Source organism: Ceratotherium simum, chromosome 12, assembly GCF_057802395.1.
Source record: "Ceratotherium simum simum isolate JZ-2026a chromosome 12, ASM5780239v1, whole genome shotgun sequence".
NCBI classification, from domain to species: Eukaryota; Metazoa; Chordata; class Mammalia; order Perissodactyla; family Rhinocerotidae; genus Ceratotherium; species Ceratotherium simum.
The window spans coordinates 44525014-44552909 of record NC_141911.1 but is presented as its reverse complement, the minus strand read 5'-3'; the positions used below and the strand labels follow the sequence as shown (position 1 = coordinate 44552909).

General features: G+C 39.7%; 2 protein-coding genes across 5 annotated transcripts in view; one reads left to right on the top strand and one right to left on the bottom strand.

The window, feature by feature from the left end:
* Window positions 1-571: 571 nt before the first annotated feature.
* NDUFC1 (NADH:ubiquinone oxidoreductase subunit C1) lies at window positions 572-10630 on the bottom strand. 2 transcript variants are annotated; one of them, XM_087437603.1, is made up of 5 exons: window positions 10547-10630; window positions 5171-5434; window positions 4498-4601; window positions 2604-2687; window positions 572-722 (listed from the first exon to the last, which is right to left on the bottom strand). In XM_087437603.1, exons 2-4 carry the CDS (start codon window positions 5235-5237, stop codon window positions 2628-2630), a joined length of 231 nt encoding a protein of 76 aa, XP_087293729.1. In that variant the 5' UTR covers window positions 5238-5434; window positions 10547-10630; the 3' UTR covers window positions 572-722; window positions 2604-2627. The 2 variants fall into 2 exon arrangements, with proteins under 2 accessions (XP_087293729.1, XP_004426543.1); XM_004426486.3 differs by having other exon boundaries at window positions 2608-2687; window positions 10547-10629.
* The window catches only part of NAA15 (N-alpha-acetyltransferase 15, NatA auxiliary subunit), a 78617-nt gene continuing 60357 nt past the window's right edge, over window positions 9637-27896 (top strand). For 2 of the 3 annotated variants that reach the window (XM_087437600.1, XM_014784510.2), the window contains exon 1: window positions 9637-9957. In XM_087437600.1, the coding sequence (XP_087293726.1) occupies window positions 9904-9957 (54 nt within the window). In that variant the 5' untranslated portion in view covers window positions 9637-9903. The remainder of the gene's footprint in view (window positions 9958-27896) is intronic. The other variant, XM_004426484.3, reaches the window with a different exon arrangement.

The window sequence follows — 27896 nt, the reverse complement described above, 5'->3', positions numbered from 1 at the left end:
TGCATCGGTGTGCATCTGGGATCCGAGCCCTGGCCGCCAGTAGCGGAGCTTGAGCACTTAACCACTACGCCATGGGGCCGGCCCCCCGCCTTTTTTTAAATAGTCAGGAGTTTGCTGATCATTGGGTGAAAGTCATACTAGCAAAAAAGGACAACAAACTTCGTGTTGCCATAACCAGTGAGTAAAAACAGTCACCCAAATGAAAATCGTTCAAATTCAAGGAAATGGAGTCAGAAGAAACTGTGGTAATAGGATTCATCTTTACTTTCTGACTTACCAAAACGCCTCCTCTAGCGGAAACAGTATTTGGACTCTTTTGTATTTTGAGTAATAAAGTAGTTCTATCACACCAATACACTAAAGAATAAGTGTTTTCATTAGACATTAAAAGTTGATATAAAGAGTAAATTCTTCAGCAGTGATTTTTTAATATGTCTCCTTCACAAATTTTCTTACCATGTTCTTAATTACCACTGACCCTATTATCAGATGATATCTCCCACATTGAAATATATCTAATAATGTACCTTAAAATTGACATTTTCTATACATTGTCACAATATACAAAATCTGAAGAATACAGAAGTATTTTTATTTTTTAATTTAATGATGCAAAACAAATGCTGACTGACATATATTCACATAACTTTCTCTTTCACATTTACAACTCAACAGATTGGTGAATCGAGAGGAACTGCTATAATCACTTACATGGAGCACACCTATAACGAAGAGAAAAAAATTAAAACTATAGCATTAACCAGTGGAAATAATATTAAAATTAGACCATTCTGAATAATTCACCTTAGAGCATCAAAAAAAGTCTAAAAAACAAATCCACAAAGAGTATCAACCCCTTATTTTACTTAAGTTTTAGCAAAAAATATTTTATCTGATCTATAAAAGGGGAGCAAAAGCATCTGGTTTTGATTTAAATACCTATTTTATTTTTATCTTTTGATTGGCTGAAGGAAGTAGTGAAATGGGCAAGGTGATATTAATAGAAAAAAAGAAGCAAAAAATTTGGATAATCAAACCCAAAAGAGCTGAGTTTGAGAGTTGTTAAATATGAAAAAAAGTGTACATTAGTGATTACTATTTTATTATCCAGCAGATATAAATTACCTACTTTAATCAGCTTAATCCATGAAAGCTGACATTTGGAGGAGTGATTTTTCACTTTACAAAAGGATTAATATAGGATTTCTTTAAAAGGATTTTCAGAAATACACCATATACATACATATAAAATAAACTCACTCACTCTCTTAAATCACAGACCATGCAGAGTATGCTATCTTGTTCACAGCTAGGTTTTACCAGAAATTGTCAAATTGGGTGTTAGTTGTAGTGACAACCATAATCAAATGAAAATGCAGTAAAAAATTTAACGACCTACTACATTTATCCATTCTACAAATATTAAACTCCCAGTTGGGCCAGGCACTGGGCAAGTTGCTGAGTACATGATGATTAACACAACAGACAGGATTCCTGCTCTCATGGAATTTACACTCAAGTGTGGTATATGACAAACAGGTATTAAGAAATACATACACAAATAATGATAACTTGTCATAAGTGCTATGAAGACACTGTGTACAGCACCACTAGATTTAAGAAAATATGATTTGGGTTTCATTCTTTCTTTTTGTTTGTTCTTTTCTTTTCTTTTTTTTTTGGTGAGGAAGATTGGCCCTGAACTAACATCTGTTGCCAATCTTCCTCTATTTTGTACGTGGGACACTGCCACAGCATAGCTTGATGAGCGATATGTATGTCCGCACCCAGGATCTGAACCTGTGAACCCTAGGCCGCCGAAGCAGAGCCATGAACTTAACCACTATGCCACTGGGCTGGCCCCTGGGTCTCATTTTTTTTTTTGTCGTTGTTAGGAGATCAGCCCTATGCTAACATCTGCCAATCCTCCTCTTTTTTTTTGCTGAGGAAGGCAGGCCCTGGGCTAACATCCATGCTCATCTTCCTCCACTTTATATGGGACGCCACCACAGCATGGCTCGCCAAGCAGTGCGTCGGTGCATGCCCCGGATCTGAATTGGCGAACCCCGGGCCACCGCAGCAGAGCACACGCACTTAACTGCTTGGCGACCGAGCCGGCCCCTGGGCTTCATTCTTAAACACAACTTTCTTTGAACATAGTCCAAGTATAATGATCAAAAATGATTATGCTGGGGCCTCCGGTGGCGTAGTGGTTAAGTTCTCGAACTCCACCTTGGTGGCCCGGGGTTTGTGCGTTTGGATCCCCAGGGGCAGACCTATACACTACTTGTCAGGCCACACTGTGGCAGGTGTCCCATGTATGGGGTGGAGGAAGATGGGCACGGATGTTGGCCTGGGGCCAATCTTCCTCAGCAAAAAGAGGAAGATTGGCAATGGATGTTAGCTTAGGACTAATCTTCCTCACACACACAAAAAAAGATCATGCTAAAAGATGCTTGAGCCAAGGTATTAAAAATTCATAATTTGTCACAGGAATATAGGTGCTAAAAAGTACAAACCTAATTAAAAAAAACTCAAAATACATTATTTAAAAAAAGGCCAAATTAACTTGCATAATTTATTCATCCTATAAAATTACATACTTACTATATTAGTATTTCAAAAGTTTATTCCAACCCATTTCTTCTTTTATACTCTAAAACATCTTCATTATGTTGTTTGATGAGCTAGAAATAGGTAACAGTTAAAATTAGAAATGTAATCTTCCCGGCAAGTTAAAGAGGAGGAGGCTAACTAATGATATTTATATTTTGCAAGAGGAATAAGGATAGATTAAAAGCATTACAACTATTCTAGTTAGAAATAAAATGCTAAGAGATGCAAAAGTCCAAAAAACTATGAATAGTATATACTTGTTCACCACAATCTGACATACTAAATTTGAGACGGCAATCCTTAAAAGTTTAAATTCAACTTCTGCCAAATAAATTATTTCATTCAGTGGGTAATTAATGTAATGGAACGCCTTACCACAGAGGGGCTAAACCAACACAAAAAGGCAGAACTTGGTTATTAAATGGGGTCCAGGCTGGTTGGTGGGTGTGTATTATACTTCTAACGTTAGAAGTTTGATACTGTGAGTGAATGACGAACCCCACCGCCGAACTATATGTGTATTAATTAGATGTCATGGAGGACAGCCACTTTCTTGGAACCACTGTCTGACAGAATATGCAACCGGAACAATGGTTGATATAGAGTGACATTTGTTGCAATCAAAGATCCAATTTCAATCAGAGTTCTCAGTAGGAATCAAGATTTTCTTCAGGAAATCTTGAAATTAAGAACATATAAAATTTCACTATAACAAACATTTTGAAAAAGAATTAGCTAACTGTTCTTAAGTTGTAAGTGACTTTGAACGTTTCTTAGTCCTTCCCACGTCAAAGAGCTGACCACTTTAATGAGAAAATCCAAAATAAGAGATCCAAGAGTTGGAGGTGGGGGGCAGTGGAGGAAGCCTCAAACCCATTAGATACAAAACAAAAATTTTAAATACTAATGTAGCACAAATAACTTTGAGTCAATTTTTTTAAAACGTAGATAAAAAAACGTATCTGCAGGCAGTATTCCACAGTGGTCTATAGTGTAGCTCTGAAGTGAGGGAGAACCAGGTTCAGCAAACTAATTTCTGCAAGTGTTTTTTTTTTTTTTTGTGAGGAGGACCAGCCCTGAGCTAACATGCCATGCCAATCCTCCCCTTTTTTCTTGAGGAAGACTGGCCTTGGGCTAACATCCGTGCCCCTCCTCCTCTACTTTATATGGGAGGCCGCCACAGCATGGCTTAGCAACCGGTGAGAGCCCAGGATCTGAACCTGCGAACCCAGGGCTGCAGCGGCTGCGCTCCTAACCGCTACGCCACCGGGCCAAATCCTTCTCCAATGTGTTTTCTTCCTCTGCACAAGGTTAACTTGTACAAATACCGTTAACTTGTACAGACACATACCGTCGTTGAAAAGCTTAAATGAGTTTTTACATGTAAAGTATTTGGCATACCATAAAGACAAAAAAAAAAAAAAAAAGGCTGCTACACACTAACTACAATTCCAACAATGTATTTATACAACATTGATTAAAATCTTATGTTCTGTAAGTCTAATGGGATTTAATTCGTATAGCTTGTTCATTGATGGTTTGTCCCTATGGTATCTGAAAAAAGTGCCTTCATAAAACCCCAACCAGCCTCCATCTTCATTAAGAAATGAAATAAATGATAATTAATCCGTAGTAAAACTGCCCTTCATGACAAACCCATGCTAAGTAATAATGAATGACAGAAATTCCAGTCTCATCATGTTTTACCGATGCTGCTGAAATCTTAATATTTTTTAGACCCTGGGATTTCCCTCATGGAGAAATATTAGCAATTATATAAATATCCTATTGTATGGGAGATCGGCTCAGCAATATTCACTGTCACACGTATTTCTCCTCCCCACTGTGCTGGGGTCGCACGACATAAGGGAGTAGACTTACATAGATCCACAAGAAGATGGAGGTGCCCAAGGTCAGTCCAACTTTCAGCCAGTCAGGTTGGCCATGCGGCGGCTCCCGAATGTAAAACTTGGACCGCGCTGAAGCTGGAAGAGGACAGAGTCTGTAAATCTATAACTTATCGCCTCGTAGGAAAAACCTAACGTGTATTATCGCTTTTAATTCTCTCTGCAACACTCTCTTCCTTAAACAGCCAAGGAAACAGAGGTTCAGAGAGGTCAAGTAAGTCGTCCTGGGCCACCGGCAGAGCCTGGCCGGTCGTCCCTGTCCTCCAGGACGACTTCAAAGCCTCGCATCCAGGCTCCTGGGGACCCTCTAGACGACTCGCGAGTGGGCGCGTAGGAAGCGCCCCCGGAGGGTCTCCCTTCCGCAGGTCTGCAGGACCCAACCTGCAGAGGGGGGGGTGGAGGAGGGACCCAAAGACCATTCGCAGAGACTAAGAGGAGTCGGGTGGCATTTGGCGGAGGGTCGGTGGCGGGTGATGGGGAGCTGGGAGTCGGGGGTGGGGGCAGGCGTGGGCTCGGGGACGCGGGCCGGCGAAGGTCACTGCAGGACGAGCCCAGGCCGCAGTCGCTCCCTGGCCCCCCGGGCTGGGTTCGCCCTGGGAGGGGCAGGCTGGGATGTTGGGTCGGCCTGCTCGAGGAGGGACACTCACAGCCGCTCGGGAGCCTGGCCGGGGCCAGCAGCTTGGACAAGGGGCGCACCAACGCGGACGGCGCCATCTTGCCGGGCCGGGCTCCGCCTCCCCGCAGCCCTGCCCCTCCGGTGTCGGCGCCCGGCCGAGCGCCCCCTGGCGGCCGGAGGCACGGGACTCGCCGGCTCCGCAGCCGCGCTCGTGGGGGTGTTAACTCCAAGAATCGCAGTCAGGGCGAGGTACTCGAGCTCCCCTGGTCTCAGTCCTCAGTCTCTTAAGTGGGGTCTGGAAGGAAATGATTAAAAGAAAAAAAGAAAAGGTCGTTTATCCACTTCTCTGTCCTCTAATAGTTTATTTCAGATCCCCTTCCCAGGGGCTCGCCTGAAGAGATTTACTAAAATCTTCCTACATGAGCCAGAAAACTGAAAATGCAGTGTCGTGTTGTATAATAACTAGCATTTTGATTGGATTCTGTGTTCCAGGCACTGAGCACTAATGTCTCATATGGTTTATATGCATTGTCTCATTTCATTTTCACAACGACCGCGTGACATGCCGTGATTATCCTCACTTTACAGATGAAGCTCAAAGTAGACAAACCATTCATCCAAAGTGATATATTATACGTTATATTTGAAAAGATCGCTTACAGATCCCAAAGTCTGTTTACACACACTACTCATAGTAAAGCCTCACAACCCTGTGAGGAAAAGAGAATCCTCGTCTGTATTTTAGAAGTGCCCTGACTGGCTCACGATCACACAGCTGGGGGCGGTGGGATTCAGACGGAGGTCTTCTGACCCCAGATCTAGTGATCCCCGTTAGTCCACCCAACAGGCTTGGACAGTCCCCTGAGGGACAGTCCCATGAGTTGTAGAGCAGGGTTCAAAGTGCCAAGCTCAAAGCACCATTCCTGCTCACCACTTTTTAGCTGTATGATTTTTAGGCAAATCACTTAACCTGTCTATGCCTCAGTTTTATATCTGTAACATAAAACCTATCCTGTAGGGTTTTGGGGAAGCTTAGAAACTGTCTGGTAGTTGTAAACAACTTGTTTTTGCCTGTCAAAGACATTGTACTGGCCAATAGATTTTATCTTTCACGCCTGAGCCAGATTTTTGTGCATTCAATTCTCAATTCAATCTGATGTCTAAAGACCATGTAAAAATATGTATAGATAAAAGAGATAATAAATTGTAATACTTGAACTCTCATCCTTTAAACATAATGCAGTTTAGGTTTATTTTAAAAGCAAAATAAATGTCAGCAAATCTCTTTTTCCTTCTTTATTTTTTTTAGCAATGTTATTGAAAAAAAATTTTGACCAAAAATTATTGGCCAAAGAGTGAAATAATTGTATTATGCTTTCTGGTTCACTTTTTATGTAACTAATAATAGATTGCTAAACCGTGAGTCACTTTATAGTTGGTAACCTAGTTTAAGCCTCCTCGACTCAAGCTCAAGTAAGCAAACCACCCACTAATAAGCTGACTCAGTTGTTGGTTCTCAACTTCTTGGCTTCTCATCCACTCAGCAACCTGTCAGTTGTATATCCTTTCTACACCATCCCTTGGAAGATTGTCCTGACACAGCTTTTGCTAGTATCCAACAAGTTGGAACAGAAGCCACATTTAGTCAGAGCATACAGAGCCAGTAAGCAAATTACTAATTTCAGTACTGCTGTTGGAAAAGTGTGTTTTGTTCTTTTGGTCTCTGTATCCTTTTACTAGTGTATATTTTGGGAAAGTGATGAAGTATAAGCACGTTTCTCTCAGCATGTTAGAGCTGATGGAACCCTACACTTGGAGTAGGCAGCTGTAGGTGAAACTCCATCTTGAAAAGAATCCTGATGAAGCAATTCCAGCCAGGAGCTAACAGCTATGATATTTGGTAGAAGTTACTACATGACATTCATTTATGCATCTCCAGAATTCAAATGAAAAAACCTTATTTATGACCTAGGCAAAGGGAGAGGGATTTGAGTTAGCAGCTAGAAAACTAAAGTTTTAAGCCCCAGATTTTTCAAAACATCTTACTCAACCCACACCTCCCAGGGAGGGTTAAAGAAGAGCAAGAGTTGAAAACAGTATAAAATGTACTACATCTATGTCTATTGATTTATGATGCATGAGAATACCATACATCAAATTCAGGATCTGGAGAGGGATGGAGCTCCTGATATACATGCAAATTTTTATTAAAAAAAACAGAAGCAATCACAAAATGTTAACATTTGTTAAATCTGAGTGGCAAATAGATTTCTTTTTTGTTGTATTTCTATAAAATTTAAATATTTAATAATTAAGACGTAAAAGTGTCAATAGAGAACATCTTACATATATGAAGATGGAGAAATTTCACTCTACATATCCCTTTTGTAGAATTAAAGTTTGCAAGGTAAATGACTGATTGATTGACTGATTGATTTTTGGTTAATTTTTTCTGGAAGAGCCATTTTGACAATAGTGGTATGCAAATACATCATCATCATCATCTAGCCTTGCATATGTTAACTTCCTGCATAGCTGTCATTCATAGCATGTCATTAAATGAGATCTTCATTTGTCAAACAGTGGTGACCTGTCAGAGTAGACATTTTATTGTTGAGTTCAGGCTATAAAGTCACTGACTGTGTGGTCCAACTGTTATCTGTAGGTGCATTTTTACTAGCATATAACTCAGATAAATGTTGAATCAAACTAGTATTCACTGAGTCTTAAAAATTGCTATTTACTCATTATCAGCCAAAAAGAACAGAACATTTGACAAATTATATTGCTTGCTCATCTATTCAGGTACTCAGTTTCTGGTGGAAACTATTGTTTGTTTCAAAGACCAGAAATTTTCTTCCCCTAAGGGGAAAATAGTGTATTATTTATAGGAGAAATTTAGAAAACCATAGCAAATAATATTGCTGTAGGGAATTTTGGATATGAAGCCAGAGATTTGGAAAGCTAAGTTAGTAGCTAAGCTAAAATTATCACCTGAAGTTAGACAATTTTTCTACCTTTTAATAGTTCAGATAGTTATAAGACCTCTTGGGAGCAGTGAAGTTCAAGGTTCTCTCTAAATAACTATTTTTATGAATTCTAAGTTTGCTCTTAGTTTTATTTTTTGTAAAGTTAAGTTAAAAAACTGGCCATATTCCAAAACTCAAATGGTTTCCTGTGGATACAATTTTCTTAGTGAAACTTTTGAAGAGAGATTACAGAATTTGAGGCGATTCCAGGATTTGACTGCTAAAACCTTATTTACCACCCAGGCAAAAGGAGAAGGCATTCGAGATGGCAGCTGGAAGACCCAAGGATTAGTCCCAGATTTTTCCACTGGGAAACATCTTACTCATCTCACACCTTCCAGGGAGGGTTAAAGAAGAGCAAGCTGAAAACGGAAAATAACTGTCAATAAATTTAAAAGAGCAAAGCTACTGCACATATTATTTAATGATTCATGATGCAAAGAATGTTACAGACGGAATTCAGGATCTGGAGAGAGATCAACAAAAATAATCGAAGGTAAAAATGGGTCATATGATGTGAAAAATCGTAGGTCACCAATGGAGTGCCATTTTTAACACGGTTTTACTGTCGGTTGTTAATGAAATGACATATAGGCGGAAGAGGCCCTATTCGGCATCTAGTCTGACCTTGCCTACTGCAGCAGGTCTCTAGTATTCTTGCCAAATACTTCTTCAGCTTCTAAGACTTGAGGATTTCTGGTGATGGGGAGTTGAACGAGTCTTGAAGCCAGCACCAGGAGAGTCAGTGTCCCTGAACTCTCCACTTCCCCAAGGTGACTCATGCAGTTGTCAACCCTGCATGTACGGACTCAACGATGAAATAAAAAACACACACTTTAACCTTCAGATGCTTCTTTGGCAGTGCAAATATGACATTTTTTAGATCTGGCTAAGCACCTTTCCAGGTTCATCTTAAGTAATAAATTAAATCACCAATATCCCAGCCACGCACATTTAATTGGTCAAGGTCTTTCACGCTTTTCAGATTCCATTAAGCCCCCCTCCTCTCCATATCTGTTTACAAGTCCCCACTGGGGGGAAGCCTTCGTTTCCCCTCCGCCTCTGCCGCTTAATGAGGCACTTGGTCCACGATCAAACACAAGGCTTCTTGAACACCTGCTTTTTAGCACTTCAGGCTCGATCTATGATCCTACAGTCTTGAGAGAATCTACTCAATGAATGAAAGGCCAATCTAGCAGGAAGGAACAAAAAAGCTATTTTTAATGCGCAGGCGGTCAGACGACCACAGACGACCACCACCCCCTCGCTACCCGGGCGCCTCCAAGATACTCTGCGCCGACAGAATGGGCGGGACATGCCCCGACGCTCGCGGCCTCCGCCGGCCGGCCGGCCTCCAGATTTCCCAGCAAGCTTCAGGACAGAGGAGGCGGGGAAAGGAGGTCACCGCGCCTGCGTGCTAGGAAGTGTGACCCGGGTGGGAAAGCCCTCCGCGTCCGCCATTTTGGCTGCTTCTGTCGGTCTGTTCAGTTACCACGTGAACCGCCGACGGAGACCCGTGGGGGGGTAGGCGGCGGTAGCGTTAAGTGAAAAAGGAAAAAAGACAACGAAGGGAAGGGGGTTTCGGGGTTGGGCAACGCGGTGACACCCGAGGCTTGGTGGCGGCGGTGGATCGGGCAATCAAGGCTGAAGCAGCCAGGGAACGGCGGCGGCGGCGGTCGGACAAACAGACTGACGGAGCCGGGCGGTGGCGGGAGCAGCGGGAGGAGCCGGAACGATGCCGGCCGTGAGCCTCCCGCCCAAGGAGAACGCGCTCTTCAAGCGGATCTTGGTAAGTCTGAGCCTCCGGGCAAGCAGTGGGGAGGATTTAGCCGGTACCCAGGCCTGTCATTCCTAACCTCGGCCCGGTGGGCACTGAGCCGCCCCCGCCCGGGACCCCGCCTTCGTACTCCTCGTCAGGCCGAATGCACTCCCTCGTCCCCTTCCTGTGCTTTCCACTCGGCCCGCGCGCCGAGGACCACAGGCTTCCCCCTCCCGTCCCCACGCTTCGGAGGCCGTGGTTCTGGATTAGGCCCTGTTATCCTAGCTTCTAGACTGTGGGTTTTCATCCGCCCTGAGCGAAGGGAGGAGAGGCCGGCCTTTAGCAGGGTAGCGGGCAACACGGGCAGGAGTCGCGGCCCGGATGGTGCGGGAACCCTGCCGGCAGGCCGGGGTAGCACCCTTGGAAGGAACAGGTGGTGCGGCTGCGGCACAGCTCATTCATTGCTCAAGCGCGGCTCTCCCTCCATCGTCCGTCCCTCCCTCTTCCTCTCCTCTTGGGATTCACCTGTCTCCGCCCGGCCCGGGGTCACTGAATGACCTGGGAGGAGGGAAGGAAGGAAGGAGTTCAGAAGAGGAAAGGAGGCTTTCTAAACGACTACCTCCTTGTAGTAAGTTGCATACTTGAGTCTGCAACTTCTCGTCCTCTCTTTTTTCCTCGGTTCTGGAGTAGGGAAGAGACATCTATTTCTTAGTTTCCGAGCGGGAAACAGCCCCACCCCACCACCCTCCTCGGGAGGTGGAGCGCATTGCGAGGGGGCGGTCCCATAGGAAGTGAAAAGTTAAGAGCTTTTAGTTGAGTCGTTGTAGACACGGATTTTCTTGTAGACTAAAGTGTATTAACACTGATGCAAAAATTTACCAGCAGAGAAAAGAGAATATAAGAACTTTTGAGATGGATCTTTTTGACACTAGCTCAAGCTCACTTGTTCCCTACATTTCAAATGTGTGCAGTTTGCATTTTTTTAATATCATAAATGATATTGGAGGGACTGTTTACATTGTAATATATGTCTTGTAGCCTTGGCGCTATAATTAATACATTGTAGCACAGTTTTTGTTTGGCATTTAGTGTGTGAGTTGCCCCTATCCTGCATACATTTCTTTGTGAAAGAATTAACTGTTTGCCAAACTTAAGACTTAAAATTTGGAGTGTGGGTTGGAAGTGTTAGCTTTTTCCCTTGCTAGTTTAAATTTATTTCACTTGTTTGGAAAGTAGAACAACTCTGGGGATCCAGTTTTTCTAGAAATAAGAAAGAGTAATCTATGTTGAACTAACTTTGATTTTACAAAAATATCTATATGCCCTACAGATTTAGTCAATTCGTGTTGAAAAACGTATTAGAAAGTTACATCCAATCTCTTAAGATTGTAACTTAGTTACAGTCCAACCCTTAGTTACCTTGAAATCCATATTGCCATTTTTTTGTTTTGTGTTAAGACTAATTGGAGTGTGGGTGGGACAATAGCATAGTTTTACCAGAACAATTTATTTAATTTTAAACATTTTAAAAGACTAATTGGTGGGTAGGTTCGAGGGTAACATAGTTTTGGAATAGCAATTTCTCTTTATTCTTACCCTCAACCCCCCCCCACTCTTTATTTTGAAAAAATTCAAACTGAAAAGTAGAGAGAAGAGTACAAGGAGGGCTCTTTACCTAAGTTTAATATTTAACCTTTTGCCAGATTTGCTTTCTCTGTCTCTTCATTCGTGTAAAAGAGTTACAAGTAAGTTGCAGACATGATACTTCATCCCCAAATGCTTCAACAAGCATCTCCTAAGAATAAGGACATTGTCTTGTCCATAGTACTGTTAACAATCCTTCTCTAATATTGTCTAATACACAGTTCATATTTATATCCCCCCAGCTGCTACAGTAGCACTTTTAAAAAAATCAAACTTTTTATTGAGATAACTGTAGAGTCACATGTAGTTTTAAGAAATAATACAGAGAGATCCTTTGTACCCTTTACCCAGTTTCCCCAATGCTACTGCCTTGCAGAACTGTAGTTCAATATCATAACATTGATATGATCTACCAATCTTATTCAGATTTCTCCATTTTACCTGTACTAATTTGTGTATTTAGTTTTATGCAGTGTTATCACATGTGTAGTTTACATAACCACCACTACAGTCAGTATGTAGAACAGTTCCATGAGCACAAGGATCCCTCTGTTGCCTTTTTAGAACCACACTCTCCCACCTTCCTCCCATCCCTTCTACCCCAAACCTGACAACCACTGCTAATCTGTTCTCTGTTTCTATAATTTTGTTATTTCAAGAATGTTTACTAAAGAGAATCATACAATATATAACTTTTTGGAATCGTCTTTTCTTTATGCAACATAATTCCTTTGAAATTCATCCAAGTTGTTGGGTGTATCAATAGTTTGTTCCTTTTTATTGCTGAGTAGAATTCTGTGATATGGACTAGCCACAGTTTGTTTAACCATTCATAGAATAGCAATTTTTGATTAAGCATCTTTTTTTTTTTTTTTTTTTTTTTGAGGACTATTGACCCTGAGCTAACATCTGTTGCCAGTCTTCCTCCTTTTTTCTCCCCAAAGTCCCAGTGGGTAGTTCTATGTCATAGTTGTACATCCTTCTAGTTGCTCTATGTGGGACGCCGCCTCAGCATGGCTTGATGAGCAGGGTGTAGGTCCGCGCCCAGGATCCGAACCAGCAAACCCCAAGCCACCGAAGTGGAGTGCACAAACTTAACTGCTATGCCACCAGGCCAGCCCCATGATTAAACATCTTAATTTTTTTGGTTGGTGATAGTGGGGCAGAACCTTTAAGTTCATTGCTAAAATCAAAGTGCTAAAGGATTTATTGTGACAAGGTGTATGTAGAAGAAATGTGAAAATCCTCAATGAAAGAAAAGGGGATGTAATGTCCTTATTTGTCTCTTCCATTAGGAAAGAAGATATTACTAAGCAAAATTATATTTAGTATTTGCTTTTTCAAAGTTGCTTCTGCTTCCTCAGTTTCGTAATAGTTAGCTCATTTGATTTTAAGCTTTCTTTTTTTCTCCTGTCCAATAAGGTAAAAGTTTGGCATACTCTAATGCCTTATAATTAAGTGTTGCTAGATTGGTAATTGTTAAATCATTCCAGCAGCATTCAGTTTTTGAGCTGTTACTTTGTTAGTTGTACCATACTTATTTGTAGTAAACTTGGTTAGGAAATGAAGTGAGTTTGTATTTTTTTTAAATTTGAAACCTCAATTTCAAAATAATGAAGTATGTTTTTGCCTCAGTTTTTCAAAGGAAACCTGGCTTACATATCAGTTTGCAAAAAATTTCAGAGTTTCTGTGGTGGATTTGCCTGGCTTGTTCTAGTCTAGTTGATACCTAAAATTCAATTTTGTTACATATTTGGCCCATATTTTTTTCCACGTTGCTCTCCTGTTTTCTGACTAAAGCATTGTCATAAGTTAGTCAAAATGTCTGCAAAATGGGTTTTGTCGATAATTTGTCTAGAGAAAGGTTGGGGGATGAATTTAATGTGATATATATTATGTGGGAGTTTGGTTTAAAAAAAAGTTATTTGTGTTTGCCATAAGCTTTTTTGTTGTTGTAATTACACACTATTTTAACAATTTGGAAAAAACTAAGTCATTAGAAAATTGTGGCTTTACTTACTCTTGATGCTATTTATCTAAATAGTTTGAAGGGGTGTTACCAGGTCTCTACATCACTTTCTTAGGATATAGGTTAAGGGTAGGAGAAATGAGATTGCCAGGGTAGAACAAAATCCACACCTTTTTAGATTTTAGTCCACTTGGAAAAGTTGGATGTACCCTAATGCCTTGCAGTCAAGGTTGCTACTGCTGCTTTCTTCTCTTTTCTCTTCAGATGTTAATGTGAGCTATAAGAAAAAAATCTAAGTTGGGAGTACTTAAAATATTGTACGTCGTTAATCTATTTTTGGACTTTTGCCTTAATGATTTATGTTGTTAGTTAAAAGTCTAAAGGACAGAATTTTCCTTTCCTAGAAAAATGGTAAGAGAAGTTAGTTTAGGGCTGGCCCCGTGGCTTAGCGGTTAAGTGCGCGCGCTCCACTACCGGCGGCCTGGGTTCGGGTCCTGGGCGTGCACTGACACACCACTTCTCCGGCCATGCTGAGGCCGTGTCCCACATACAGCAACTAGAAGGTTGTGCAACTATGACATACAACTATCTACTGGGGCTTTGGGGGAAAATAAGGAGGAGTATTGGCAATAGATGTTAGCTCAGGGCCGGTCTTCCTCAGCAAAAAGAGGAGGATTAGCACGGATGTTAGCTCAGGGCTGATCTTCCTCACACACAAAAAAAAGAGAAGTTAGTTTAGCCTAGTGGTAATATTTGTGATTTACTGAAAATTTACCACTTGTACTGCACAATAGAACTTTGCAGTGATGGAAATGTTCTGTATCTGTTGTGTCCAGTATGATAGCCATTAGCCATATATGACTGTTGTACACTTGAAATATGGCTAGTGCAATTGAGGAACTGAATTTTTAATTTTAATTAATTTAAATTTAAATTCAAATAGCTGCATGTGAATGGTTACCATTTTGGACAGTGCACTTTGTACAATTCTTTTTTCTCAAAACTTCTCAAGGTGGGGACATTTTTGTTAAGGAACAGACTGAGATTAAGGTTAACAGCTAGTGGTCGTGTCAGGAATCAACCTTTTTTTTCACAGCATTTACACCACACCTACCTACTGTTTATCTAGTTTTGAGGGGAGAGGTGTAGGTGGAGTGAGTTCTTTGTTAGTAAAGGAGTTATAATAACTGTTAGGTAGCTATACATATTGTAGATACCTACACATGTTGTAGGTAAATTATTTCATATGATTTATTGCTTTTGGAAAAAGTGCTGTTTCTACAGCTAATGATACTTAGGTTGGATTTAGTTGTAGATGAAATTAAAATTAGGAATTGTAAACAAGTAGATTCCCGTATGCACATGGAAGGTCAGCTGACTTAAATTTCTATGTGACAATTCTAGCTTTGCAACTGAGTGTGGACAGTAATCTTGAAATTGGTTTTAATATACTTTTGCCTGTACTGCCTGTGTTTAGACTATAACAAAGAAAAAAACAAGAAAAGGAAACAAAGTTTTACCTGTTCTAAAGCCCCCTTTCTTCTGTACACAGTAGGTAATCAAATGTTTAAACTAGAATAAATTGCTGTTTAAAAGTGTACTAGAGGGGCCGGCCCGGTGGCGCAAGCGGTTGAGTGCGCGCGCTCCACTGCGGCGGCCCGGGGTTCGCTGGTTCGGATCCTGGGCGTGCACCGACGCACTCCTTGGCAAGCCATGCTGTGGCGGCGCCCCGTATAAAGTGGAGGAAGATGGGCACAGATGTTAGCCCAGGGCCGTCTTCCTCAGCAAAAAAAGGAGGAGGATTGGCGGATGTTAGCACAGGGCTGATCTCCTCACACAAAAAATAAATAAATAAATAAATAAAAGTGTGCTAGAAAATGAAATGCAATTTTGCTATAAGGTAAATATACTATATTCTTATAAAACTCACAAAATACTTTTTTTAAAAGTCTAAAAATCTTAGGAGAGGAAAAAACCTTTTGATAATGTGGTAAATTCACTGTTTTTGTTTTATTTTTCATTTCTGCCCTAAATCCTTTCTGGAGTGGAGAGTAGTATGAATGAACAAATAAATATGTTTTTATTTAAATTGACAAAAGCATATATATTTTTGTAAATGCTTTATTTTGTTAGATACCTGAAATGTTTCAAAAATGATTCTTTTGGGTTAAGAGAGTAGGTTAAAATACTTGTTTGTGCAGAAAAACGTAATAGGGAACTGAATTTGAATGATCAATTCTGCAGGTATTTCAAAGCCTTGAAGTCGTGGGTCATTATTGGGGAATACAGAGACTAAGTTATTTGATGATAATAGAGTTGCCATCCCAACTATTACTTTGAAGCACTGGTTAAAAGTTTCCACAGAGGCAGACATGGTGCCCTGTATGATGGGAGGACTGGAGAGCTAATGGCCAACTGGCGTTGACTGAAGGGGTCTCTTTGCTTAGTGTGCATTCTTATTTCCTTTAATTTTTCTGTTTCTGATAATGCAGTTCTCACAGAGCATTGATTCAAATATATCTTTGTTCATAAAAGTGGTTTTGGACATAAAAAGCTAGGACATTTAAGGGATCATATGCAAAGGGCTGTTTGTACAGAACTTTTTCCCCCAGATACCTGCATGGCTCATTTCTTCTTCCTTTTTTTTTTTTTTTAGAATTCTGCTCAGATGTCCTGTAAATGTTATATAGAGGCCTTCTGTGACCAGAAGTCCACCTCAGCTCAAACTTTTTATTTTCTTCCTTGCTTTATTTTTCTCCATATCACTTAGCACCATCTGACATATCTTTATAAGTAATTTGTTTATCACATGTCTTCCACAATTAAAATGTAGGTTTTATGAGGATAGGGACTTTGTTCTGTTAATTGCTGTACCCTCATTGGTTAGAATAATGTACCATAATAGATATTTAATAAATATTTGTTGCATGAAATGGGTGTTGAAACAGTGTAGGGCAAGAGAGAAAGATCTTTGGATTGTGTGCTTGCATAAAGATTTTTGGAGAAGTTGGTTAAGGTGGGCCTTGGCATCGTAGAGTACATTATTATATGAGGTAATTGTAGGATATCAGGCAGAACCTGTATTACCTGGTAAGACCTTGGAGGTTTCATTTATGAATGACTCATAGTATTTCTTTGTTTATATGGCCTTTCTCCTTTTACAAAAGCATAGTAAGAGGAAAATTTTATTGTTTCTTTTTTGGTTGTTTTAGCATTGAAGGAAAAATGGCATCTGGATTAAAGGAGGAGATTTGTCATGAGAATCCTGCTAAATCAGATAGTAAGGCTCAGTCATTGGTAGTTTGATAAAGCTCCACAACTGATTCTGACATAAAATCAGGGGTGAGAACCACTGCATATGATATTATGAAACAGGAATATAAAATATTAGAAGGGAAAAAATTTGTGGTTTAGAGTTGTTTTGTGACTGTTTTTCAGAAAACTTAAAAATCAAGTTGAGGGGCCGGCCTCGTGGCTTAGCGGTTAAGTGTGCGCGCTCTGCTGCTGGCGGCCCGGGTTCGGATCCCGGGCGCGCGCTGACGTACCGCTTCTCCGGCCATGCTGAGGCCGCGTCCCACATACAGCAACTAGAAGGATGTGCAGCTATGACGTACAACTATCTACTGGGGCTTTGGGGGGAAAAAGAGGAGGATTGGCAATAGATGTTAGCTCAGGGCTGATCTTCCTCACACACACACAAAAAATCAAGTTGAATTCTTGGAATTTGGAAAGGTATGCTGCTAGGAAGCTGGTGGCAGAGCAAGCCACTTAACTAATCATTGAGCCTAGCCAACCATCAGCTTTCACATCTAAATACAACTTTGCTCTCTATTTATAGGCAATAGCTCTATTGAAGAGAGAAAAAACTTAAAATTCTTTGTGAAAAATGGTTTTGAATGTCTATTGCCAGTGCTGATGGTAAGAAGAGCAAGTGAAGAGGTTTAAAAGAGTGATGGTTCTTAGTATTAATATTAGGGTATGGAGGGGAGGGAACTTCATGCTATGATTGTATTATTGACTTTTGGGAACTTCCCCTGGAATGTCAGCTGTATACTTACATCTAAGCTGTTTTATGATGCATGCTGTACAAACTTGTATTGAAGTTGTAACTTTAAAAAAACTAGTTTAACTTGTTGCGTGTGGTTTTTCCCCTAGGTAAGATATGAATTATATTGTTCACTACTTAATTTAGTATTAAAGTAATTCCTTAAAATTTTAATTTAATAAAAGCAATCTTTTTGGTTATTTAAAAGTAAAATAAAAATTGCAGTATAGAGATAAATGATGGAGAGGTTAATGTTTTTGTTACCTGGTATGCTTTATTCCACTGAGATTTTCTTTGGTTAGTATAATAGGAACACATTTTCAGTTGAGATAATTTGAAATTTCTAAAACCTACTGGGGAAATTATAATTTTATTTGAAGCTAGTGATATTTTTAGTGTTAAAGGTTTCATTTGATTTTATTACTTAATTTTTTTTTTCTACTTAATGTTTTTTTTGTGTGTGTGTATGAGGAAGATCACCCCTGAGCTAACATCCATTGCCAATCCTCCTCCTTTTTTTTCCCCCAGAGCCCCAGTAGTTACTTGTAAGTCATAGTTGCACATCCTTCTAGTTGCTGTATGTGGGACGCGGCCTCAACATGGCCGGAGAAGTGGTGCATCAGTGCGCGCCCAGGATCCGAACCTGGGCCACCAGTAGCAGAGCGTGCGCACTTAACCGCTAAGCCACGGGGCTGGCCCTCATTTGATTTTATTATAGAGATTATTTAAACATTCCTGTGTGTCATCTGTAAGAGTTGTTTTATCTGATTGTACATAAAAAGAGAAATTAAAGTTTACTTTTAAAAATATAGACCTGGAGGGCCAGCCCCGGTGGCCTAGTGGTTAAGTTTGGTGCACTCTACTTCAGTGGCCCAGGTTCGGTTCCCCGGGCACAGACCTATACCTGTCATCTGTCAGTGGCCATGCTGTGGCAGCGGCTCTGTACAAAAAGAGGAAGATTGGCAACAGATGTTAGCTCAGGGTGGATCTTCCTTAGCAGAAAAGTAAAAAATAAAAATAAATAAAAATAAAAATATAGACCTGGAAAAAAAAGCCTTAGGGTTGGTTGTCTACTTCCACACATGGTGATTGTTCCAATTAAAAATTTTTTTTTCCACTTATGATAATAGCTTCCATATTTAATATGATACTCTTTATTTTTCAGAGAGATCTCATTGGAGATTACAAGATCATCTTTGATTATCAGTGCTTGGAAACTGAATCAGAATCTTTAAGAAGGGGGAAATCTAGTAAATTGGCATTTATTGAGCATCTATTTTGTGCCAGATTTTATATTAGGCTTTTTACACATTAACTGATATAAACATTGCATCACTACTTTAAGGAAATTATATGTATAGCCAATACTTATGATTACATTGTTAAAAGTATATTTCTAATTGCTCTATATACCGTCAGTCATGCTATATCAGGACATATGGGTTCCTGAAAGTCATTGCACTATGCAGAGTCACGCAATGAAAAACCACAGGGCTTGTGGGAAAAATGGGGTTGGGTACAACACTCAAAAACTTTGTTAGTGACAAATTAAAAACAAAGATAAGAACCTAATAAAAATGATAGCAAGTTTTGCATATGTCAAGTGGTTGACAAATACGTAAATACTACCATGTAAATACTGCACTTTACCTTGGGAAAGACCTGAAGTTTGCTTGTGGAAATGGGTGTCAGAAGGATTGCGTGAAGTGATGGAAGGAAAATGATCTGAAACCTGAGGGAAAGTAGTAATACCAGATGTGGATGAGTGTGGCTCATAACACACAAGGTGAACTGAGTGGCTGGTAGATGTTTCAGGTGTGTGTTTGTGCTGTGTATGCCTATGATGTGGCTCGTTTCGGCTGGGTGCAGTTTTCTGTGTTCACCTAGTATTTCTGTAGTACAAAATTGCAGAGAAGCAAACATGAAATTTGAAATTTAGTATGCTCAAATGTTCCCTAATATATCAGTCATGTTGGAGCAAATGTGTGTTTTCAAAACAAGCATTATATAGCCTGACTGACTGTACGTTATCTAACTTAGTGATGTAAAGATCACACAGCCTGGGTTTGGGTAGCTCATCCTTTACTCTGAAGTGTGACTCTTTATTAAGCCAGAATGTCTTGCATCTAGTACCTGAGATAGTGTTACATTCTTTGCTATCTTATTGCCACTGCCTCTAAGGAGACTTAAACTTCTTTCGATGTTTTGTTTATTAGAAGCAGCTTTGTACCTAGAGTATCAAAAGTTTCAGGCTGATTCATTCTAAAGATTTTTGTGGGGAGACTAAGTAATGTTTTAAAAACAAGGAAATAAAATAGTACACATTTCTTCAGTTTGTGTTCTGAGACAGTTTTGATGCTCAACGGGGAAACCTGGCATGGAAAGAACAATAGAAAGATTCCAGATTTGAATGCTGACTCTGCTTTACTTTATCCCTTACCATTTTAAGACTCTGTAAATCTGAGTCAAAAGGGAAAAAGAATAGTTTTCTGACCTACCTCACTGGTCAGGTAGTGAAATATGTATGAAAGTGCCTGGCAAATAGTAAAGCATGTGTATTAGTAGTACTTGGTCTATTATAGGTGTAGTGTAGTCTCTTAAGAACTTTAGCTTTTTCATTGAATTGATCTCATTATTTTATGTTATCCTTACCATGTGTCCTGTATTCTGTTTGATAATTTTATTTTGTTTTGTATACTTTTTTGTATTTTGGAAGGTTTATATTTTTGTTCTGGTTAGTTACCTTTATTTTTATTTATTTATTTATTTATTTTTTTAAAGATTTATTTATTTATTTTCGCCCCAAAGCCCCAGTAGATAGTTGTATGTCATAGTTGCACAGCTTTCTAGTTGCCGTATGTGGGACGCGGCCTCAGCGTGGCCGGAGAAGCGGTGCGTCGGTGCGCGCCCGGGATCCGAACCCGGGCCGTCAGCATCAGAGAGCACGCACTTAACCGCTAAGCCACAGGGCCGGCCCGAGTTACCTTTATTTTTATACCTTTAAAAAATTCCCTTAAACCTCTGTTTTTCTTTTTTCTTTTTTTTTTTTGTGAGGAAGATCGGCCCTGAGCCAGCATCTGCCAATCTTCCTCTTTTTTTGCTGAGGAAGACTGGCCCTGGGCTAACATCCATGCCCATCTTCCTCTACTTTATATGGGATGCCGCCACAGTGTGGCTTGCCAAGTGGTGCGTTGGTGCGCGCCTGGGATCTGAACTGGTGAACCCCGGGCCGCCGCAGTGGAGCGTGCACACGTAACCGCTTGTGCCACCGGGCCAGCCCATCTTTTCTTTTCTTTTTTTTTTTTTTAAATTTTATTTATTTATTTATTTTCCCCCCAAAGCCCCAGTAGATAGTTGTATGTCATAGTTGCACATCCTTTTAGTTGCTGTATGTGGGACGCGGCCTCAGCGTGGCCAGAGAAGTGGTGCGTTGGTGCGGACGCAGCCTCAGCGTGGCCAGAGAAGTGGTGCATTGGTGCGCGCCCAGGATCCAAACCCGAGCCGCCAGCAGCGGAGCACACGCACTTAACCACTAAGCCACGGGGCCGGCCCTTTTCTTTCTTTTTTTTTTTTTTTTGATGAGGAAGATTGGCTCTGAGCTAACATCTGTTGCCAATCTTCCTCTTTTTTTTTTTTTGCTTCAGGAAGATTAGCCCTGAGCTAACACCTGTGCCTATCTTCCTCTGTTTTGTATGTAGGCACAGCATCATGGCTTGACAGGTGGTGTAGGTCCTCGCCCAGGATCCAAACCTGCAAACCTGGGCCACTGAAGTGGAGCACACCAGACTTAACCACTATACCATGGAACCAGCATCGTCTTTTTTTCTTATTTATGCTTCTGCTATTTGATTTGTCAGCTTTAAATTAAATCTGTTGAGTCTTATTTTCTTATGTGTGAAGCAGTGAATGAGCTTATTCTACTTTACTTTTTCTCCTATGTCTCTTTTCCTTTGACTTTTTAAAGTTATTTTTACTTTGTGAGAGCATGTCATTTTACATAATATTCTTCCACACTCATTGATACTTTTGTTTTAAATTTAGTTCTATAATAAAGTATAGTTAATATTCACCAGCAGACCTTTTGCTAAAGTTTACCCAGTCATCTCTTGGTTGGATGAAGCTCATTGTATGGTAGAGATTCCTCAGTAATGCTTGTGGAAATCTCTTAAGTTCTTACATGTTAAAACTGTTTTCGTATAGCCTTGATATTTGAAGGACAGCTTGGCTGAATATAAAATTCTTGACTCACGTCTTAAGTTTCTTGAAAATATTGCCTTGCTGTTGTCTTGCTTATATGTTGCTGATGCCAATCTGATTTTCTTTTCTTTATGGAAGGCTTAGTCTGTCTTTCTGGAGATCTGAGGGGTTTTTCTTTATCTGTAAAATTGAATTGTTTTATTAGGATATGTCCCTGTCAACTATACTGGATAAATTTTCCCTGGTATGTGGTTTCAGAATGTAGATTGATATTTTCTTTTAATTCAAAAATTATAGCTTTGAGTATTCTGTTCTGTTGTTTCTTTCTTCAGTGATCTTTGCCTGTTGAATCTTTTTGGCCTCACTTTTATATCCATTACTTTTCCTTCGATTCTTTTCACCTCTGTTTCTTTTCCATTTGTTTGAGAAGTATTCCTGTTTTCTCTTTAGATCATATATCGTGTAATTTAGTCTTCATTTCTGGGATAGTTTTGTGGGGGTTTTTTTCTGTTTCTTAAGTTCAATCTGTTCCTGTTTTATATCTTCCTATTGTTTGTCCTCTCTATTTTAAAATTTGAATATCTGATTTGAGGTGTTCTTTTATGTCTGCATTTGTTATTTAGTTATTTTTAATTTGTGTTGGGGCTTTGTGTTACATCTTTCCTCTGTTTTATTGCTAGGGTTTTTGGTGTGTTCTCATCTGCCAAAAAGTTTTTCACTTTTTTAATTCCATATAAGTAACTTGGTATGGATGCTGGGTTCTTTTTTTTGTTCAGGTTAGTTGTAATGGATTTTACTGGACCAATGATATAGAATGAGGTTTGGATGGCTTCTTTAGTCTCTTTGTTCAAGAGCACCCTCTTTTGTTGCTACTGTGAAATGGAATTTTTTAAGTAAATGCCAGCATCCTCCTTACCCATTGTTCTATCTTGTTTCAGTAGGGCCTTTATCTTCAGTTGCTTCCTTCTCTGACAAGCCTTTAAGTGACACTACCTCCTTCTAAGGTGCCTCCAAAGGTTCTCCTTCTAAGGTTCTCCTCCAAAGATGTACCTTTTTAAAACTGCCACCTTTGGTCTTAGCCTCTTCTTTTTGACTCCCCAGTAGCCATTGCTCTCATTCATCATGTCTCTCAGTACTTCCTCTCCGCCAGGAGTCCTCTGCTTCTGAGGGTGAACCTAGTTAATATTACGTGTCTTCAGTCACCACTAGGCCCCTGCTGTATTGCTCTTTTTGAACAGTTCCCATTGGAGCTTCTGGTCTTGGATGCTTATGCACTTACATGTAAAGTGGAGTTTTTAATTGTCTCATCTCCTTATAATGCTGTGGATGATTTTATTTACTCTATTTCTTGGCCTGTATGGTTTTTAATGAGGATTTGTGGAGTGCTTAGAAATTAGGGGGCAGCCATTATCCTATAAGGAATTCATTTTTGTTTTTATGTGCTATGCTTGAAAATAACAGAGCTTGCTTTAAAATAATTTCCAATTCAGGTTTTATATAATTGAATAATTGGTTATATTTCTGTTTTTGTGTCCCCATGGCCCCTCCAATGTTCTCTTCAGACTCTTCTGGGAGTATTTATCATTGAAATAATTATGAGGTTCTATTATATAGCTGACTCTCAATCATATGCACATACGTTGAGATTGAATTTTGTCCTATCCTTGGCATCAGAGTTCATAGCTTATAGCATTCCTTTAGCAGAGTTATACTCACATTAAGCAGGAATCCTGAATCTTACTTCAACTTTTCTTTTCTCAAGTGACATAATTTAATGCTGCAAAATAAAAGAGAGAAGAAGAAAGGTAAGATAAAATCTGGCACATTTTACAATGCATTAATAGGGGTATAGTAGCCAGAAAGCAGTTGGTGATTGTCACCGTCAATTCTGCGCCTAGTAAGACCATATCTGTAATTTAACTTCTTGGCTCAAAACTTGGAGAGAGATAGACCAATGACTTTCTAATGCTGATACATTACAAAAATATTGGTGTAAATTTCCCACAGACCTTTCTTGTCTGTTTTATTCTGAGACTGTATACTTAGTACTTTCAGAATATTGAAATGCATTTTGTTTTGTGAAATACTAATGACAGATTTTTAAAAAAATGGTTTATTTAGAAAAATAAAAAATTAACAACCTTATTTATTTATTTTTCTCCCAAAGCCCCACTAGATAGTTGTATGTCATAGCTGCACATCCTTCTAGTTGCTGTATGTGGGACGCGGCCTCAGCGTGGCCGGAGAAGCGGTGCGTCAGTGCGCACCCGGGATCCGAACCCGGGCAGCCAGCAGCAGAGCGCGAGCACTTAACCGCTAAGCCACGGGGCCGGCCCAACAACCTTATTTAAATTATCCAATTTCTTTTGAAATTTTACTAGTTTTAAAAAATATACAAATATGGGAACAATATTGTATCAACTTCACTGAGTGGCCCAGAGTGTCAAAGAACTTAAAACTTTGTTATAAGGAACAGCTGAAAGAACAAATGTGTTGGGGCCGGCCTGGTGGCGTAGCGGTTAAGTGCGCAAGCTCCACTTCTCCGCTGGGGGGTTTGCGGGCCGGGATCCCCGGTTGCGCACCGATGCACTGCTTGTCAAGCCATGCTGTGGCGGCATCCCATATAAAGTAGAGGAAGATAGGCACGGATGTTAGCCCAGGGCCAATCTTCCTCAGTAAAAAAGAGGAGGATTGGCATTGGATGTTAGCTCAGGACTAATCTTCCTCACCAAAACAAAAAAAAAGAGAGAGAACAAAGGAGTTTAGCTTGAATGAGAAAACTGAACTCTTACAGAGCTAGAATCAATAACAGAAGTTAGAGGGAGATAGAGTTTGGCTCAGAATACCTAAAAACATTTTAGTAAAGAATGAGCAGGCACCAGACATGAGCTGTGTGACCACTTGCACCAGATGACATTAAGGTTTCTTCTGACTAAGAGATTCTATAAAATGCCCTTGATTTGTTGTCTTATCTCAATGGATCTTTTTTTTTTAATTTTTTATTTATTTATTTTTTCCCCCCAAAGCCCCAGTGGATAGTTGTATGTCATAGCTGCACATCCTTCTAGTTGCTGTACGTGGGACGCGGCCTCAGCATGGCCGGAGAAGTGGTGCACTGGTGCGCGCCAAGGACGCGAACCCGGGCCCCAGCAGTGGGTCGCGCGCACATAACCGCTAAGCCACAGGGCTGGCCCATCTCAGTGATCTTATTTTGTCTTTTTATTATAGAAGGCAAACTTATTTTTAAAAATAGTATAAAACTAGAAGGAGAAAAATCATCTTAGAATTTGTTTTCGTGGTTCTAGTAGTTTGCCAGAAATCGTATGGTATGAAAAGGACAACATATGTATTGTCTGCAAATGGAAGCTCTAACTAAAAGAATTTTAGGAAAGGGAGGATAAAGGTAGTTCTTCTGAGATTGTATGTTTTCTCTTCAAAAAACATTTAAAGAAATTAAAGTAGAATTTACCTACAGTAAAATGCACAGGTCTTGAGTATACTGTTCTGTTAGTTTTGACAAATGCATACACCCACACAACCTATACTCCTTTCAAGGTGTAGAACATTTTCATCATCTCAGAAAGACCCCATGTTCCCCTTGATTGTATATTTTAATTCAGTTTCTGCTTTCATATTTCTCTATAATCAGTCAAGCTGGGTTGAGTCTAAATATTGTAAGCTGTAACTGATATCATAGTGTTTTATTTAAACATTTTTATTGGGCCGGCCCTGTGGCTTGGTGGTTGAGTGCGTGCGCTGCGATGCTGGCGGCCCGGGTTCGGATCCCGGGTGCGCATCGAGGCACCACTTCTCTGTCCATCCTGAGGCCGAGTCCCACGTACAGCAACTAGAAGGGTGTGCAGCTATGGCATACAACTATCTACTGGGGCTTTGGGGGCAAAAAATAAAATAAATAAAATCTTTAAAAAAAAAAAAAAAAAAACATTTTTATTGAGTGCTTACTCAGGTTCTTTATGTACATCTGCATTTAATTCTCACCTAAACTCTGCAAGGTTGTTAATGTCCACATTTTGCAGGTGACACAATTGAGGCTCTAATACCTTTAGTTCTAGGCCAGCAATAACAAAGCTGTTTATTAAGTTGTTGCTAAGATTTGAGCTCTATGCTGGTGTTGTCCAATAGAATTTTTTGTGATAATGGAAGAGTTCTGCATCTGAGTTTCCAGTACATGAGCTACTAGTCACGTGTGGCTATTGAACACTTGAGATGTGGGTAGTGTGAGTGAGGAACTTCAGTGAAGAATTTTAAATTTTATTTAATATTAATTAAAATATTAAATAGCTATAGCTCTAGACTCGCTGACTCTTAAGGCTGTATGTATGCCTAATCCATACCTTTCTGTTCTACAGAAGTAGAATTACTAAAGTAGTTCCAATACACTGGGACTACTAAGTGCCAGCAAGGCTCCTGGTAAGTTCTTAATGCTTCTTGATTTGATTTTGGCATACCTAAGGCTCATTTTCTTTTTAACTTTTTAATTATGAAAAATTTCACACATATGAAAATAAAGAGATTAATATAATGAACCTATCTCTTAGATTTGACAGGTAACAACTTTGGTTCATTCTTTTTCATCTGTGATCCTTACAGTGGGTTATTTGGAAGAAATCCCAGGCATCGTTTCAACATGGCTAATTTTTAAAGCCAAGTTTGGCTTTTTCATTTAGCTTGATTTGAGGCTGCATTCCTTTTAATCAGTTTTGAAGAATGAAATGTTTTTTGCTTTAGCTGAAAGAAAATGATGGAAAGGTATATTTAATACTAAAGAAAATTATGTAATCTTAATGCCAAATCTAAATTGTATGTATTTTATTTAAATCTCTTGTGTCACTATCTTCTGTTGATGTAAATAGCCTAGTTTCTTTATTTCCCACTTCTAAGGGATGTGTTTTTTCTGTAACAAGGTTTTGAAAAATTTCTTTTTCCAAATGGATGATGAACTTTGTTTCTGCAATAAATCATCTTATGTAGTTTTTCTGGGCTTTTCACAGCTTGTCCAACTGTTCTATTTATATAAGCAGCCAACTGTTTTGGAGATTTCTTAACCTCTTTCAAATTGTTATTAGAAATCCTCTTTCTAGGAAGATCAATGGAATGATTTTCAATGTTATGACAGAAGTTCTGTCTCTTAACATTGTGAGTTTCAGATGCTATGATCTTATGGTACTATAGTGCATGCCTCAGCGCTGCCACAGTGTTGATGGACCGCGTTGGGACACCTAGAGGGTACCTTCTGGCATTCCTTTGGCACAGGTGCCTAAGGCTCTGTTCATTTTTTTAAAAATCTCTTCTCTCTCGTCGTTCACATTGGGTAAATTTTATTGATCTGTTTTCCAGTACACTGATCCTTTTCTGTTATCTCTGTTCTGGTATTGAGCCCATACAATGAGTCCCTCCCCCTCCTCAAAAAGTATTGCAAAGGGTTCACTAATTGCTTCCTCCAGCGTTTTTATAATAGCTAATTTAAAGTCTTAACTTGGTCTCTCATCTCTACAGTGGTTTCTGTTGATTGTCTTTTCCCAAACACGTTGAGATTTTTCCATTTCTTCCCATGCCACATAATTTTGGATTTTATCCTAGCCTTTTTTTTTTTAATTTATTTTATTGAGGTCATATTGGCTTACAACATTGTGTACATTTCAAGTATTCATCATATTTCAGTTTCTGTATAGACTGCATCGTGTTCACCACCAATAGACTAGTTTTTATCTGTCACCATGTATATGTGCCTCTTTACCCCTTTTGCCCTCCTCCCACCCCCTTTGTCTCTGGTAACCATCAATCTGTTCTCCTTATCTATGTGTTTATCTTCCACATGTGAGTGAACTCATATGGTATTTGTCTTTCTCTGTCTGACTTATTTTGCTTAGCCTAATACCCTCAAGGTCCATCTATGTTGTTGCAAATGGCACGATTTTGTCTTTTTTATGGCTGAGTAGTATTCCATTATATATATATGTATGTATTTATATACATATATATACACCACATCTTCTTTATCCATCCATCCATTGGGGCACTTGGGTTGCTTCCATGCTGGACATTTTGAATATTAGGTTATCAGACTCTGTTTAAATCCCATGGAGAATGTTA

What these genes read in the sequence shown, in the direction of transcription:
- NDUFC1 (XM_087437603.1), bottom strand. Translation starts at nt 5,237, where the DNA reads ATGGCGCCGTCCGCGTTGGTGCGCCCCTTGTCCAAGCTGCTGGCCCCG. An exon ending in GGCCAGGCTCCCGAGCGGCT is followed by an intron (nt 4,602 to 5,170) that starts GTGAGTGTCCCT and finishes GTCCTCTTCCAG; the next exon opens with CTTCAGCGCGGTCCAAGTTT. An exon ending in CCATCTTCTTGTGGATCTAT is followed by an intron (nt 2,688 to 4,497) that starts GTAAGTCTACTC and finishes ACCTATTTCTAG; the next exon opens with CTCATCAAACAACATAATGA.